A 15371-nucleotide genomic window follows, 5' to 3' on the forward strand; every position below is an offset into this window, starting at 1 on the left:
ATTTTCAAATAAGAATCCTACCACATAGCTGGGCGTAGTGGCTCACACCTCGTCCCAGCACGTTGGAAAGTCAAAGCAGGAGGACTGCTTGAGCCCAGAAGTTCAAGACCAGCCTGGACAACATAGCGAGACCTTGTTTTTACGAAAAAAAAAAAAAAAACACCCGGAAAAAAACCAAATTGGCTGGTCATGTGGTATGCACCTGTAGTCCCAGCTACTTAGGAGGCTAAAGTGAAAGGATCATCTGAGCCCAGGAGGTTGAGGTTGTGGTGAGCCATGATCATGCCTCTGCACTCCAGCGTGGGTGACACAGTGAGACCCCAATTCAAAAGAAAAGAACCCAACCACAACTTGATTGGCTTCATAATGCATTGCTCCCATTTTCCAAGAGAGGAAGCAGGTTGGGGGCGTGAAATGCCCCAGGCATCAACACCCATAGAAGGTCACATGAGGACTCCCACACTCCACTCCTCCCAGACCCAGGTTCCAGCTCGAGACCTCTGTTGAACAGGCTGCCTGACAACCCCTCAGAGTATTCTTTTGACAAAGAAAGTGTCTGGGCCTCAGACTTCCCACAGCGATTGTGTAAATCTCACTTATGAGAAAAAGTTGTGTGGTCTCTTTCACGCCTCTGGTTTCGGTGCCACTTGGCTGTGCAGATTTCTAAAAGCCTTTGAATAGACTAATAAACATGGAATTGTTCTGAACATCTGTAAGCAAAATATGAAAAGATATTACCCAGTGAATGAACATCCTGGGTTTTCTTGCCAGAAATGGGGTATTTGTATATTAGGCTAATGCACTGAAATTAACCCAGAATGCTTATCCATTGCAGAATGTCTTTTCATATTTTCATCTGTACGGTCGTTATTATGAAATGTAAGAATAATTCTCTATCAGGGTATTCAGGAATCTGAATAGCTCAATTACTTCCAAAATCAATGTAGTCAAGCAACAGCGTGCCAGTTAATCAGTTGGTTTGCATAACAACTGTTGGAGCGAGTGTGTGCGTGTGCGTGTTGGTGCGTGTGTGTGCATGTGTAAAAAGAAAGCCAGTGTCAGCCCAATTCTGTAAGACAAATGTGAAAGATCAAGCTTTCCTTTGACTACAGAGGAAAGAATTCTGGAAGACAGAGACTAGTATTATTCAACAACCTTCCCCTAGTACCTGCACAAAAAAGGTCTTGCATGGAATACATTTCTAAGAAGAGACGTGTTTAATTTATTCGAGAAAGGCTATGTAAAAGTGAGGCTCCTCGTGGCTATTCCATTCCGGGTCTGGGTTCTCTAGCACCAGGCAGACACAGAGCTTAAAAGAAACATGAATGAATGGGTAAATCCTTGGGAACTATTTTATGAACAGACTGGATCCTAAAGTAATTCACCAAGACTTGAATGACCTTTCGGCACATCTCTTGGAGACTGATCAGAAACACTCCGGAATCGGAGCCCGACAGAGGTCTGCTGGCTGGGAGAGGCACCACCCCACACTTGAGCCAAGACTGGGCGCCTGGGGAGTATAGAAGTTGGTGGCAGGCACCCCTCTGGGAGTTGAGGATTCAGGCCCAAAACATCTGGGAGGAGAAAGTTCCCCAGCCTGAGCATTATAGGTTCAGTGTTAATTGATGAACCTGAGGAAGGGACAAAGACTAGAGGGTTTCACTTTCAAAACAGTTATAGAATGAAGTTATAGACCCATGCGCAGGAAGGGGAATCTCCAGGGAAACGTAAGGAGAAACTGAAGCCACTGAAAATTCATGGAGGTCTTGCCAAAATTCCATTTTCATCATTTAATTCAACCCCAGGCTAATTCAATTGCAGAGAATGACTTGTGCAGACTCAACTCATGATAGACTGAGATATCTAACTCAGAGTAGCATTTTGCTGAATTTGAAATGAGAATTAGACCAATCTGCCTGACTAACTGGCTTCACGACAATTTCTCTTTGTAAATAATCTCCACAGGAAGCTAAAAGATCACAAGGTTCTACAGAGTATGGTTCTACAGAGAACAAGACGTGAGTGATACAACTTAAACATGCTGTGGTGTCTGGCTCTGAGCACCCCAGAGGGTGTGAACAGGACCTCCCCTCTCCTGGGCTGTCATGGTTGCCCGACCTCTTGCTGAGGCCCTATTTTTCCTTTTACATAGTCAGGGCATTCCTCCAGGCAGGTTCCTGCAGACCCAGAACCCAGCCTCTCTTCCCAGTGACCGCCAACCTCCACTCTGATCCAACACGGGCTTATCTCCAGCTTCCATTCCCATTTGGCATCTTACTCCAAATTCTTAAGGAACGGCAGTGTCCTGTATACTCAATGTCTGTCGGACTCCAGTGGCACCAGGAGCTGGAGTTTGCCTGCCATGCACACACCTGCTTGTGAGCCCATTTGTGTGTGTTCACCTCCACCACGTGTCTCCCTAGAGTTACTGCCCCTCCTAGCTGTTACTGGAAGCCGTGTCTCTCTTCCACATGCCTAACTGCCACATCAGCTCAGGTTTCAGAGTCACCAGTCCATCAGTCTCCACACAGAAATACCATTCAGACACGAATCCGTGTCCTCTTGGGACACACATTGCTTCTACACCCACAGACACCTTTGCTCACTACTGGGTCCCTGCTGAGGCTGAGGGGACCCCCTAGCAGAACAGGAGAGGCAGACGTGAACGGATGGCCCTTTATTGTGATCACAGATCTGTGTGCACAGATAATACTTGTGGAAGCTCTGATGTGTGTCATCACATGACAGGTTTGGGGGTGGATTTTTTGGCCCGATGGTTTGGTTTTTTTTGAGTTGGAGTCTCATTCTGTTGCCCAGGCTGGAGTGCAGTGGCACACTCATGGTCACCACAGCCTTGACCTGCTGGGCACAGGCGATCCATCCACTTCAGCCTTCCAAGTAGCTGGAGCTACAGGCATGTGCCACCCCATCCAGCTAATTTCTTGATTCATCATAGAGACGAGGTCTTACCAGGTTGGCCAGGCTAGTCTTGAACCCGTTGGCTTAGGCAATGCTGTGGCCTCTGCCTCCCAAAGTGCTAGGATGACAGGCGTGAGCCACCATTGCCCAGTGCCCTATGGATTTTGATAACCCTCCCTTCTAATTCTGGCACCTGCCCCAAGAAACCAGTGGTACCTTAGACTCAAGTGTACTGCTATGTGAAAGAAGGAATTTACACACAGTCTAGTTCCTTATGCTTCTTTTCTTGAAAAAATAGAAATCACTGAAAACCTTTACAAAATATTCATAGGTTATGATCAAAGCTTTCCAAACTTAATTACAAATACAAGTGTAAGCAACCTGGAAGTGAATGCCAATACTAGAGTATAGACTAGTATTCTTCCCACACCAAGCCTCAGCAATTATTACACATCTTACCAGAGCCTTGGTGGTGGCTGTTGTTTTTCTTCTTTCAAATCGAACCCCTCCAGGGCTGACTAACTCAGCAAGGCTTTGAGCACCAGAGGCTGCAGGGGTGAGGGCCGGCCACTATAACCTGCCTTCCATCTCCCCCACCCCTCTCTTCGGTCAAAAATCTTTAATTAGCAGGTTACCATAATTACTCTAGCTAGGGAGTTTATTTGTTCTCCTTCCCTGCTCTTCCCAGGGATTGGAAGTCTCCACTGCTTCTATGCCAGAGGGACCTTTCGATCATAGCTTCTCTCTGCCTTTTTGTTTTTCCCTTTTATGACTGGAACAACAACAACAAAAAGCCTAGGGGAAAAAAAAATCATCTCTCTTTCTGTGTCTGGGTAAGACCCTACGACTATCGCTTTCCAATCAGGAACAAGTTTCCATGACAACCATGCTTCCCAATGCCACTGCTAACTTAGCAGGTAGTGTTCATACCAGAGTTCTTTACCAACCTCCGTGGTTTCGGTACTTCGCCATTGCCACAAGCACCAGCTGTCTGTAAGAACTGTATCTTAAAAAGGTTTTGCTCTTTTTCCTTCTAACATCAGAAAGACAAAAAGAAAATTTCCTCGGCATTTTCTTTGCAGTCATCGTTTGAAAGCACACCAATGTATTCAAAAAGTATGGCAGAAGAACAGACAGAGAAGAAAACGTGTGACTTGGTGGAGGGAAGCGGGAATAGATTCAGGGAGAGCAGCTGGCATCTGACGACAGCTGGGTGACTTGCACTGCGGTCAACGGCATGGACGCACGGACTGAGCTGACAGCTGAGGAAGCAGGGATTCCTGCCATGGGTGACCTCGGCTGAGTTACTTATCCTCTGTGACCCTCAACACCTGCTCTGTGAAATACAGGATCTGAGATGCCTCGTAGAACTGCTTAGAAAAAAGCAGACCTAAAGAGTGTTTATCGGCGTGTCTGGCACTGGGGAAGGGTTCATTCAACACATGGTGATTATCGTGTCATTAAGGCAAAGAGTCGAACTGAAAAGAGTCTGAGCAAACAAGCAATCACAATATCCTAATTGATTATTAACATCTTGCTGGCTGAACAGCACAAGTATAAGCAGTCGATATGTGGGGGCTTTCTTAGCAACCTTTTTCTCTTAGGCCATCAAGTCATGTCTGGAATTACAGGAAGGAATATATTCATTTCCATTCCTAAGACTTGAGAGGCTACACCTGGGCACTCTCCAGGCTTCATCTGAATCTCTCTATTTATAGTTCTGCATAAGCATTTGTTTAATTTTGAAACAAGCAAAAAAAAAAAAAAATAGGTTAACTGTTAAAGTACTTGTTCAATATTTCACTTCCTCAATACCAATCAGAATATTTCAATGCTTCTCTAGAGGCAAGAATAACAAAAATATGCATATTTTAATAATATTTTCATTGTTGAGCAGCTCCAACTTCATTTCAAAATCAGAATTCATATCGCAGTAAACAAATCAACATGCTCATTATCCAACAAGCTCCCACACTCCAAGTCCCCCACTCCAGCATTCACAGTGCCCTCGGAGAGCTGAGCACATCCTCCACAAATAACACCAGTTCAAACCTTTGTTTTTAAAAGATAAAAAACTGTTTACATGTTTTTGCATCCCGTTTCTGTCAATATGGTGGACTTTGGGTCTAGATAAACCCTTCCTATTAAGACCCCTTAAGGGGGCGAACAAAACAATATTTTTGAAACATGTTTTGAATTGGGCTGGCAGGAAAGTAAAGGAAATCCTGTAGGGCCAGAAACAAATCCAGGCAGGTACTCTGGTACTTGAACTAGAACTTACCATGGGGGCATCTGCCTATCTTGTTAGCCTAGAGCAGAGGTCAGCAGATTTTTTACCTGTAAGGGCCAGATAGTAAAAGTTTTAGACTTTGCAGACCATACGGTCAGTTCTAACCAGTCGATTCTGCCACTGTGGCCTGAAAGCACACATAGATAATATGTTTGTAAAAAAAATAATAAATAATAATAATAGGTATGACTGTGTTTGAACAAAATTTACTTATATAGCAGGCAACAAGTGGGATTTGGCCTATGAACCATAGTTTACTAATCCCTGCATTGTACATTGGCTTTTAGTGATTTTCCCTCCAGAAAACACATCTGGTACATTACCTGTCTGACTCGTGGCAGATCATTGTGGTGCTGGTCCTGATTTCTTCCTACCTTCCCAGATCCCTAAGTCCCCTTGCCTTTGGGGAATTCATCCTACGTTGACTCTGGGCTGGACCACGTGACTTGCTTTGGCCAATGGGGTAACAGTAAACATGACACAAACAGAGAATGTGGTTTGTCCCCTCTTGCTGCTCCTGGGATTTCTGTATCCACCATCACATGAATTAGCGCAGGCCGGCATGCTGAAGACATATGGCCCATCATTCCCATGACCTCAGTGACAATAAGCACTGACTAACTGGTTGGCTCCAATTGCCCCACATATGAGTGAAGCCAGCCTAGGCCCTCTAGCCCCCAGGCAACCCAACGGCTCACCTTGGCCACATGAGGGAGTCCAGGTGTGATGAGCAGAACCACCAAGCTGAGCCCAGCTTAAATTGTTGATTACCAGAATCGTAAACTAATAAAGTGTTGTTTTAAGTCACTAAGGTTTAGGGTAGTTGCTCTACGCAAAAGCTGTAAAATGATACACTCCACAGGAAGTTTATTATCTTCTAAAAAGACCAAGAGGCCAAAAAGTATATATATGATAAAGACTGAAGAAACATTAATAAACTGTACTTCCACTTTAAAAAGCCTGTCACCCAACAGCAGAAACGAGCCTTCTTTGTTTCTCCTCTGAGATGGCAGAGCACATTCTCCTACCTGAGCAGACTTCTTTATAGGTAGGGTTAGGCGTGTAGCCTCCTGCAAAACCAACTTGAGTTGAACACACTCCTCTCAAGACCCAGAATTTCCTTTCAGCGCCCCAGAAACATCCCATTCCTATTAAAATTAAAAAAAAGATACTGTTAATCAATTATCCAAAACAAAGAGGTCATTACACATTACAGTACCTGTTAGACTAGAAAAGAGAAGCTTCTCCTGTCATGTGGGAATCAAAAATAACTGAGAGTTTATCTTGTAATGAAGAAGAGTTCTCAAAGTGAGGCCCAAACTTTACCTGTACAATGACCAATGGTATATCTAACCCTGAATTGTGCTCCACATCTTTAAAATAAAAATTAAGAAAAAAGGAGAGTTCTTAACATTGATAAATAATTTTATATAAGATGTTTTGCATAGAATGTCTGTTTGCGCTAGCTGTGAAAAACCTAAGAAAATCTTTTTATTTACCTTTAAATTTTTTATTTTAAAATTGTGGGGTACAATTCAGGGTTAGGTATACAAATATTCACTGTGCAGGTACACTTGTGGATGAGGTGTGACCCCGTTCCCCAGGCAGTTTCCCACTACTGCCAATCCCACCTCCCCAACACCCCACACCCCTGCAGTTTCTGCTACTGTCAATCCTTTTCTTATAGTATTACAATAGTTGTTCACTCAGTTCTTTGTTTCTGTGACAGATCACTCAGTATCATAGACTCTAAGTCCATCCAGGTTGCTGCAAAGTTCATGATTTTGTTCTTCTTTATGGCTGCATAATATTCCATTGCATATACGTGCCACATTTTTTTTAATCCAGTCATCTTTTGATGGGTAGCATGGTTGGCTCCATGCTCTTGCTATTGTGAACAATGCTGCAATAAACGTACATGTGCAGGTATCTTTTTTATAGAGTGATTTGAGTTCTTCCGGGTATATTCCCAGTAGGGGGATTGTGGGGTCATTTGGAAGGTCAATTTTTAGAACATTTAGGAATCATCACACTGTTTTCCACAGAGGCCATACTAGTTGATCCTCCCACCAACAGTGCAGAAGTGTTCCTTTTCACCACATCCTCTCTAGCAACTGTTATTTTTTGAGTTATTGATGATGGCCATTCTGACTGGAGTTAGGTGGTATCTCAGTATAGTAGAAAATCTTAAATTTAATGGAATTAGTAAATTTACATGTTTTCAAATGACACAGTAAAAGGATAATTATTTTATGAATAATTTCTACACTCAATTCATAACTCAATAGAAGTTTAATAATGATCGGCTTCCTGGTCATGCTTCTTATGAAATATATTTTAAGAAAGAAGGGTAGCATTAAATGATGAATTTTAATGGGAAAATTTCTAGAATCAACATAGATTGATATACTACTTCCAATTAACAATTTCACATGTGTTCAGTTTTTAAATTTTTTTTAAAAAATCAACATAAATTTGCATGTGATCAATCACAGCTCACCTAGCTTTTCTGAGTTCTATTTCTGAATATAATGAATGAGGGGGTGTAGAAGGGATGCAGAGGAGGGAACAGTGACAACAAGAAAACGAAGTCAGAAAACAGCATTCCATTCAACCAGCGAGCGTTGTGTTTATACCAGTAGTTACTGGGTCCCTTTGAACATCTGAGGAAAATCATGGCCCGTCTCCCCAGAAGAATGCACATAATCACATCGGAAATATTGTCTTGCACTTCCTTAAACTCCAGCTAAAGAGCCCCCACTTTCTACCATAAGTTTCTACATTGCCAGGCACAACTGCTAGTCTATGACCTATTTGTATACATAAGCAAGATTATTTGCCTCACTCAAGTGTGTGTTGGCTTTATAACGTCACCTATGACTGAAGTCTTGGGTAGGACACTTGGCAAATTAATAAGTGCCTGTGACTCCTACAGTCACTAGGTTTGCTAGATTTGATGACAGAGCCGAACAAAAAATTAGAAGTTTACTGAAATTCTTGATACTCTACTTTAAAAACTCAAAACAACAACAAAACCCAAAAAGCAATGTGCAAAAAGTTATACATTACACAAAAACATTCTGTTTGCTAAAATGTGTGAGGAAACTTACTAACTGAAAATAGGTTAACAGTTTAAAAATATGCTAGAACCAAACAATAAAATTCAATGCAGTTAAAAAAAAAAGTACTGTTATGATAATGCTGCAACATGGAAATATATATATGATTATATCGTAATTATCTAAGGCTAAATTAAAAGGGAGAAACATAATTATATGCATGTTTTTATTATAATGATAAAAAATTCACACCAAAATAGACTGGAAGGAAATATGCTAAAGTTTTAGCCATGACTGTATTACAGTGATGACAATTTTAAATTATTTTTTCATTTTCAAATTTTTCTGTAATAGATTCCTATTACTTTAAAAATGAAAAATGCATATATTTTTAAAGAAAAGCAAAAACTTCAAGAAAATAACATAAGCATATGCATTATTTGAGTCATACCCCGCTATACCACTTTTCCTGTTTACAAGTGAATTGCTTGCTGCTACTGGTTATAAATAAATATTCACTGAGTATCTATAAAATGTAAGTACCCCTGGGTCTCTGGCAAAAGGATTCACGATTAATTTTACTTCGCTGCATTCCCCAGGATGAGGGAGCGATGACAGGAAATCTTTGCAGAAGCGCAGGCAAACGGTGAGCCAGACAGCTTTCCTGGGCATTGCATGGCCGCAAGGCCACCAGATGCCGTGCTGTGGGACAGACTGAAGGCAGGCCACTCCTGAGGCTCAGAAGTCCTCGGGACTCATGGAGTATGTTGAATTTATCGTGTCGCACAATGACTAACAGTGACAGTACCCAAGAGCACCACCACCTCTCAACATTCCACGCACAAGGCTCGTGCCAGGCCATTTTAGCAGCCAGCCTGTCCTGATCTTTGTCTACAGTCTCATGCCAGAGGCCCCAGATTTCAAAACTTAAAATATTCTTGGCCAAACCGAGCAAAACATTGGCTGGAAGTGGAGAGACATTTCATCCTCTTTTGATGTTTAATAGGGATCAAGAAATAACGCCAGTGAGAGGAGGATGGGCAAAGGCCTGGCATGCCATGTGTGGCCGTAACGATGCCTCAGGGCCTGGGGTTTGATCATTGTCCACATCTCTGGAGAGGAACTTGACTTAGGATGGAGGCTGTTAGGAGGATAAAACCCCTCCACAAAGCAACATTTCACCTAGGGGCTGCTCGTATTCTATTCTAACCTAAGCATTCTAGTATTTGGTTTTGAGTATGTGTTTTGAGTATTGTTTAAACAAAGAAAACAGGCTTACTTGTGTCAGAATGACTCATACATTTCCATAGTCTGGTAATCAACACGAATATCGGCAAATAAAATATGGTATGCACAATTTTCTTTAAAGTATTTTATACGTTTAGCCTTTGTTATAAAATGAAGCACAGACACCACCAGGTCAAGACATAGAAACTTTCCGCTCATCCCAGAAGGCCCTCCGTGCATCACACTCCAATCCCAGCAGACTCCTTCCCTGCAAAAGAATCACTGTCTGATCTTTATAGTAATCACTTCCTGTGCTTCTCATGCCATTCAAGTGTCCATGACATTAATACACGACATCATTATGTCTTGTGCATTTTTTTCAAACTTGATATGTCTTCAAGTTATTTTAATCAACAAGCCCCCTCTCCATTTATTTTCCTTCGAATGTATTCATTGAAGAACATGGGCTAGTTGACCTGCACAGCTTCCCACAGTATGGATTTGGGGAATTGCATTCTTATGGTGCAGTTCCACTTGTTCCTCTGTCCTTGAAGGAAAACTTCCTGACAGCTGGATTCAGAAGCTTGATCAGACTCAGACTTGATCCTTTGGCAAAACTAGAGGTGATGGAGCTATGTTACTTGATTAGGAAGCACATAACGCCTAATTGTTTCCTTTCTGTCATCCACGGATGCTCAATGCTTACATGTGCTAATTCCTCAAGCATCCCAAAATGGTGATCTTCTAATTCTATCACTTTGTCTTCACATCTTATAATGAAAAGCTTCCCCTCAGCGACTACTTTGTTACTCAGGGGTACAATTCATAAAGGAAAAGGAAGAGAAATGCTTGCTTATGTCCGTTTACATAGCATCTTCAAGATAATGAACATGCCCTCTCCAAGGATGACCGGTTAGCTTTTAAAATATCGTTATAAACTTATTCACATAAACATATTTGTTAGCTTGAATTAATGCTCTTGTGTAAGCTCCCGTGATCATATATTTGGCCAGTAAGAACTTTTTCAAATTGGTTTCTGAGTTCCTTTGGAATGTCCTCAGACATCTCTGATAGCTGCCTTGCTCTCTGGTTTGACAAGATGCCCCAGCCTCATCTTGTACATTTGCTACCCCAGAGCCAAAATTAACTATTTCTCCAAGAAGCCTGATTTCATTAAATGGGAAAAGGCATTTCAAGACCATGACCTGAGCACTGGTGATGCTCACTGCAGAGTGCTCAACCATAGGTCCCCAAGGGACCATGGTGCTGAAATTTTCCTAAGTCCTGTCAGACCCACCAAATCATAAGGTCAAGTGGGTGCAACTACCACCCATCATTAAAAAAAAAATTGTACATCCGGAATCATACACAAGCAAGTAAAGGAAAAACCCCACGACCGGTTCCTTCGGGCAACATACCCATTGTCCACTTCGTATGGAAATAGCCCAAGTTTAGGACATATGCAGACTCAAGGACAGTTAGCAAGTGGCTCGGTTGGCAAGTCACGGGACAGAAATAAAAAAGACTGGAAGATCAGGAACAAGGATATCTGAGGGAGAGGCACATAGTGGAAGCGAGTATGCATGTGAAGGTCTTTGTACCACACATTAATGCTGGCCAGAGGGCATCGGCCATGGAAGAGGCACTAATCAACAAAGGAAAGAAAATGCCCTGGCTGATGTCTATCAGCCAGCCTCTTTCATTGGCTGCCCAGTACTGGCATGATGAACTCAGGAACAAAGAGGCCACAGGAGCAGAGACAGAGGTTACTCATGGGCCCAACACCTGGGCTTCCACTCATCAAGGTTCACCTAGCTACTCCCACTACCAAACGTCCAATCTGCCAGCAGCAGAGACTATCACCACGTGCCTTAGATAGCACCATTCCTCGAGGGGATCGACCAACCACAAGGTGGCAAAGAGACAACACTGGGCCCCTTCCATGCTGAAGTGGCATGTTCTCACACTAACAGACATGTATTCCTGGGATGGGTCTGACTGCCCTGGCTTCAGGGTCTCAGCCAACTTCTTTTACAAGTAACATCACTGCAAACCAGGTGACTCACTGTACAGTACAGAGGATGCAGCAGTGGGTCCATGACCACTGTTTCCATCTACTTTATTACATGGTACCACCAGAAGCTACCATCCTGAAAAGCATTGGGATGGCCCCAAGGCACAGCTGCAGCACCAATTCAGAGATCATACCCTGTGAGGTTGGGTGCCCTCCTTCAGGTTACTGAATATGCACTGAATTAGAGGCCCCAAAGATATTGGTGCACCGTGTGTCCCAAAAGGAGAATACAAATGAATGAACGTGTTTGGAGAGCAAGGGGTGGAAACAGCATTGGCTCCATTAACCATCTCAATCGCCCATCAGGGGACTTTGTGCTTCTTGTCCCCACAACTCTTGACTCTAACGTTAGAGGTCCTGGTTCTCAAAAGGGTACATGTTCCTTAAGGAACATAGCAAGAGTCCATTGAGTTATATGCTATAGCTGTTGCCTGGGTACTCTGGGCTCCTTATTAAACAGAAATAAGTAGATGAAAAGAGTTTCCAGGTGTAAGTGTCTCACAAGCAGCATTTGAGAGCTCTGTTGTGCCACAGCCTAGCAAACATTTGGTGTTGGATGTTATATAAAAACTTACCAATTAGATGGGTTTTGTGTGACATCACATTGTGGTCACATACCCTAGCTAATCATCAGCAAGGTTGAGCATCTTTTCATATTGTATATTGGTCATTTGTGTCTGATCATTTGCAAATTGCCTTTGTCCATTTTTCCATTAATATTAGGTAGCCATCTTATTCTTGTTGATTTTCTACAACTTTTATGTTCTGAATACTAATGTTTTTGCCAGTTATATGTTCGCAGATATCATCTCATGTCTGATTTACATTTTTCCTTCATTTATGATGTCCATTGTCATACAGATGTTTTAAATTCTAATGTGGCTAAATTTCTCTATCTTTTCCTTTATCATCTGTGTTTTTTATGCCTTTTATAAGAATTCCTTCTATACATAAAGTTTATAAAGAAAATATCCTATAGTCTCAGAAGCTTGAAGGTTTTACTCTTCATTTTAGGTTGCTCGTCCCTCTGGAAATAATTTTTCTGTAGGGTGTGAGGTAGGGATTTGATTTATTTTTTTCTACGCCAATAACCACATAAACCAAATAAATCATTATTTATTAAATAATCCATTATTTCTCTCACTCATTTCGAATGTCATCTCTATCATACATCATTATGAGTGGTCCAGTTGCCGGGCTCTCTATGAGGTTCCATTCATTCATCTATTCCTGCACAAATACTATACTGTTTTTTCATGCATGTATTCAACACATATTTATTCAGGACCTACTAAATAGCAGGAAGTGCTCTAAACACTTAGGATACATAAATGAACTAAACAGACAACATTCTACCTTCTTCAGTGTATATACCCAAGTTGAGAAAGATAATAAACACTAAGAAACACAGGTAGATGAGGTAATAAGTTAGAAGGTAAATAGAGCTATTAAGAAAAGAAAAACAGAGCAAGTCAGAGAGATCACGAGGTCTGAGAAGGCACCTTTTAAAATAAGATGCTCAAGGTGGGCCAGTGAAAGCAGAGAGGCAGTCACCGTTTCAAATATCCAGGCAATGGGCAGAGGAAACAGTCCTACAAAGGCACCTAGAAGGTGCCTGCTATGTTTAAGAAGCAGGAAGGAAACCAGTGTGGCTTGAGTAGAGCGAACTCAAGGAGGAAGCTGTGGGACACTTGAGTGTGAGCCAGATTGTATAGGGCCTTATGGGATCATCGAGGACTTTGAATTTTACCGAGTGAGATGGATAGCCATTGTTGAGTTTTGAGCAGGTGCAGAGATGACAAAACTTTTGTTTTACAAGATCACTCTGGCCGTCCTTGGCTGGGAACAGACTGGAGTAGACCAAGCACAGAAGCAAGAAGCAAACTGTAGCTGTGATCCATGTGAGAGACAATGGTGGAAGAGACCAGGTGGTAGCAGAGGCGGTCATGAGTCGTGATCAGATTCTGGATATATTTTGAAGACAGAGCCAAAAGGATTTCCTGACAGATTGGACATAGGGTTTGAGAAAAAGAGAGTTAATGCTGACTCTAAGATGACTGGCTTGAGTGGAGAACTCTGTGGATGGAGCAGATTTGCAAGGAAAGATGAAGGCTGTAATCACTCTGGTTTTAATGAGTCATAATACCTAGCAGAGTATGTCTTCTTACCTTATACTTCAAAATGTTCTTTGCTATTCTTGGCCCATTACTGTTTCAAATTTAGTTTAATATCAGCTTGTCAAATTCCATAAAATTCTCTTTTATATATCTAGTGAGAATTACATTGAACTTACAGCTTAATTTAAAAATATTTTGTTATATTAATAATATTGAGTCTTCTTGTCAATGGACTTAATACAGCTCTCCATTTAGCCAAGTCTTCTTGGATGTACTTAAATACTATGTTATAATTTTCCCCAGAAAAGTTTTATACATTTTTATTAGATTTACTTTTATTGCCCTATGATTTGTGCTATTGTTATAAATACTATTTTTTCTATTTTGCTTTTTTATTGCTTACTGTTGATGTCTGAAAACACCATTGATTTAAGAATGCTTTCCATTTAGCCAGAAAATGTAGAGAATTCTCTTATGGGTTCTAATGGTTTGTCTCCAGCTTCTCTTTGATTTCATATGTAAAACATCTGCCTTATACAAATGACAGGTTTTTTTAAATCTCTCTATCCAATTATCATTCCTCTTCCTTTATCTCATTCCATTACATTGACCTAGACTTTCCATACAATGCTATATAATAATGGTGAGACTCTTTGCCTCATCTTAATATTAGTGAGAAGACTCCAATAAGTGTGGGGTTTACTGTAGGTTTTTAGAAGATTCCCTTTATCAGGTTGAGAAAATTTCCTTGCATTCTTAGAAGAGCTTTTTATCATGCATGAGTTTTGAATATTAGCAATGCCTGCATTCTTTTGAGATGATCATATGGTCTCCCTCCTTTAATCCTTTAAGGTACTATATTACATTAATAGATTTTTTGGAGCCATCTTTTAATAAATCTTACCTACTCATAATGCATTTTAACACTGAATTACTTGTGCTATTTTATTTCAGATTTTTTCATTTATGTTCAAAAGCAAGATTTGTTATCATCTTATTTTCTTGTACTGTCGTTGTCCAGAACTGGAATGATGGTTACATTGGCTTCATAAAATGGATTGGTTCATCTTTCTTTCACTTTTTGCCCCTATATAGCATTGTGTTGGAAAAGGATTATTTGTTTCCTGAAGTTACAATAAAATTTCCTGAACCACTTGGACCTTATTTCTTTGGGAAAAAGGAAGGGAGAAATGGGAGGCTTTGTTTCATTGTTACTTATTCAGATTTGCCTATTTCTCTTTCTGTTTCTAGAGGTTTTCCTCGCAGAACAAACCTTGGGTTTCACTGATCCTCTTTATTAACTTTTTGTTTTCTATTTCTGCAATTTCCCTTCTACTATCTTGTTTTGCAGTTTGCTTTTAGTCTGTTTCCTACCTTCTTGATTCACATTATTGGCTTATTTATTTATTTATTTATTTTGAGTTGGCGTCTCACTCTGTCACCCAGACTGGAGTGCAGTGGCCGCTCCCGGCCACTGCAGCCTTGACCTGCTGGGCTCCGGCGATCCTTCCGCTTCAGCCTTCCAAGTAGCTGGAACTACAGGCACGCGCTACCATGCCCGGCTGATTTTGATTTATTGTAGAGATGAGGTCTCGCCAAGTTGCCCAGGCGGGTCTCGAACCTGCAGGCTCAGGCAATCCACTCACCTCAGCCTCCCAAAGGCGCGGGATTACAGGTTGAGCCAC

The 15371-nt window shown here is 41.4% G+C and overlaps 1 protein-coding gene across 1 annotated transcript in view; it reads right to left on the reverse strand.

Moving 5' to 3' along the window:
* Positions 1-15371, reverse strand: part of MSRA (methionine sulfoxide reductase A) — a gene marked incomplete at its 3' end in the record, with an annotated part of 260139 nt that overhangs the window by 92635 nt on the left and 152133 nt on the right. Inside the window, exon 3 of the mRNA XM_008061481.2 lies at positions 6238-6357. Within this exon, the coding sequence (XP_008059672.2) occupies positions 6238-6357 (120 nt within the window). The remainder of the gene's footprint in view (positions 1-6237; positions 6358-15371) is intronic.

Source organism: Carlito syrichta, unplaced genomic scaffold (assembly GCF_000164805.1).
Source record: "Carlito syrichta isolate Samal-C Ts95f unplaced genomic scaffold, Tarsius_syrichta-2.0.1 Scaffold305281, whole genome shotgun sequence".
Taxonomy (NCBI): domain Eukaryota; kingdom Metazoa; phylum Chordata; class Mammalia; order Primates; family Tarsiidae; genus Carlito; species Carlito syrichta.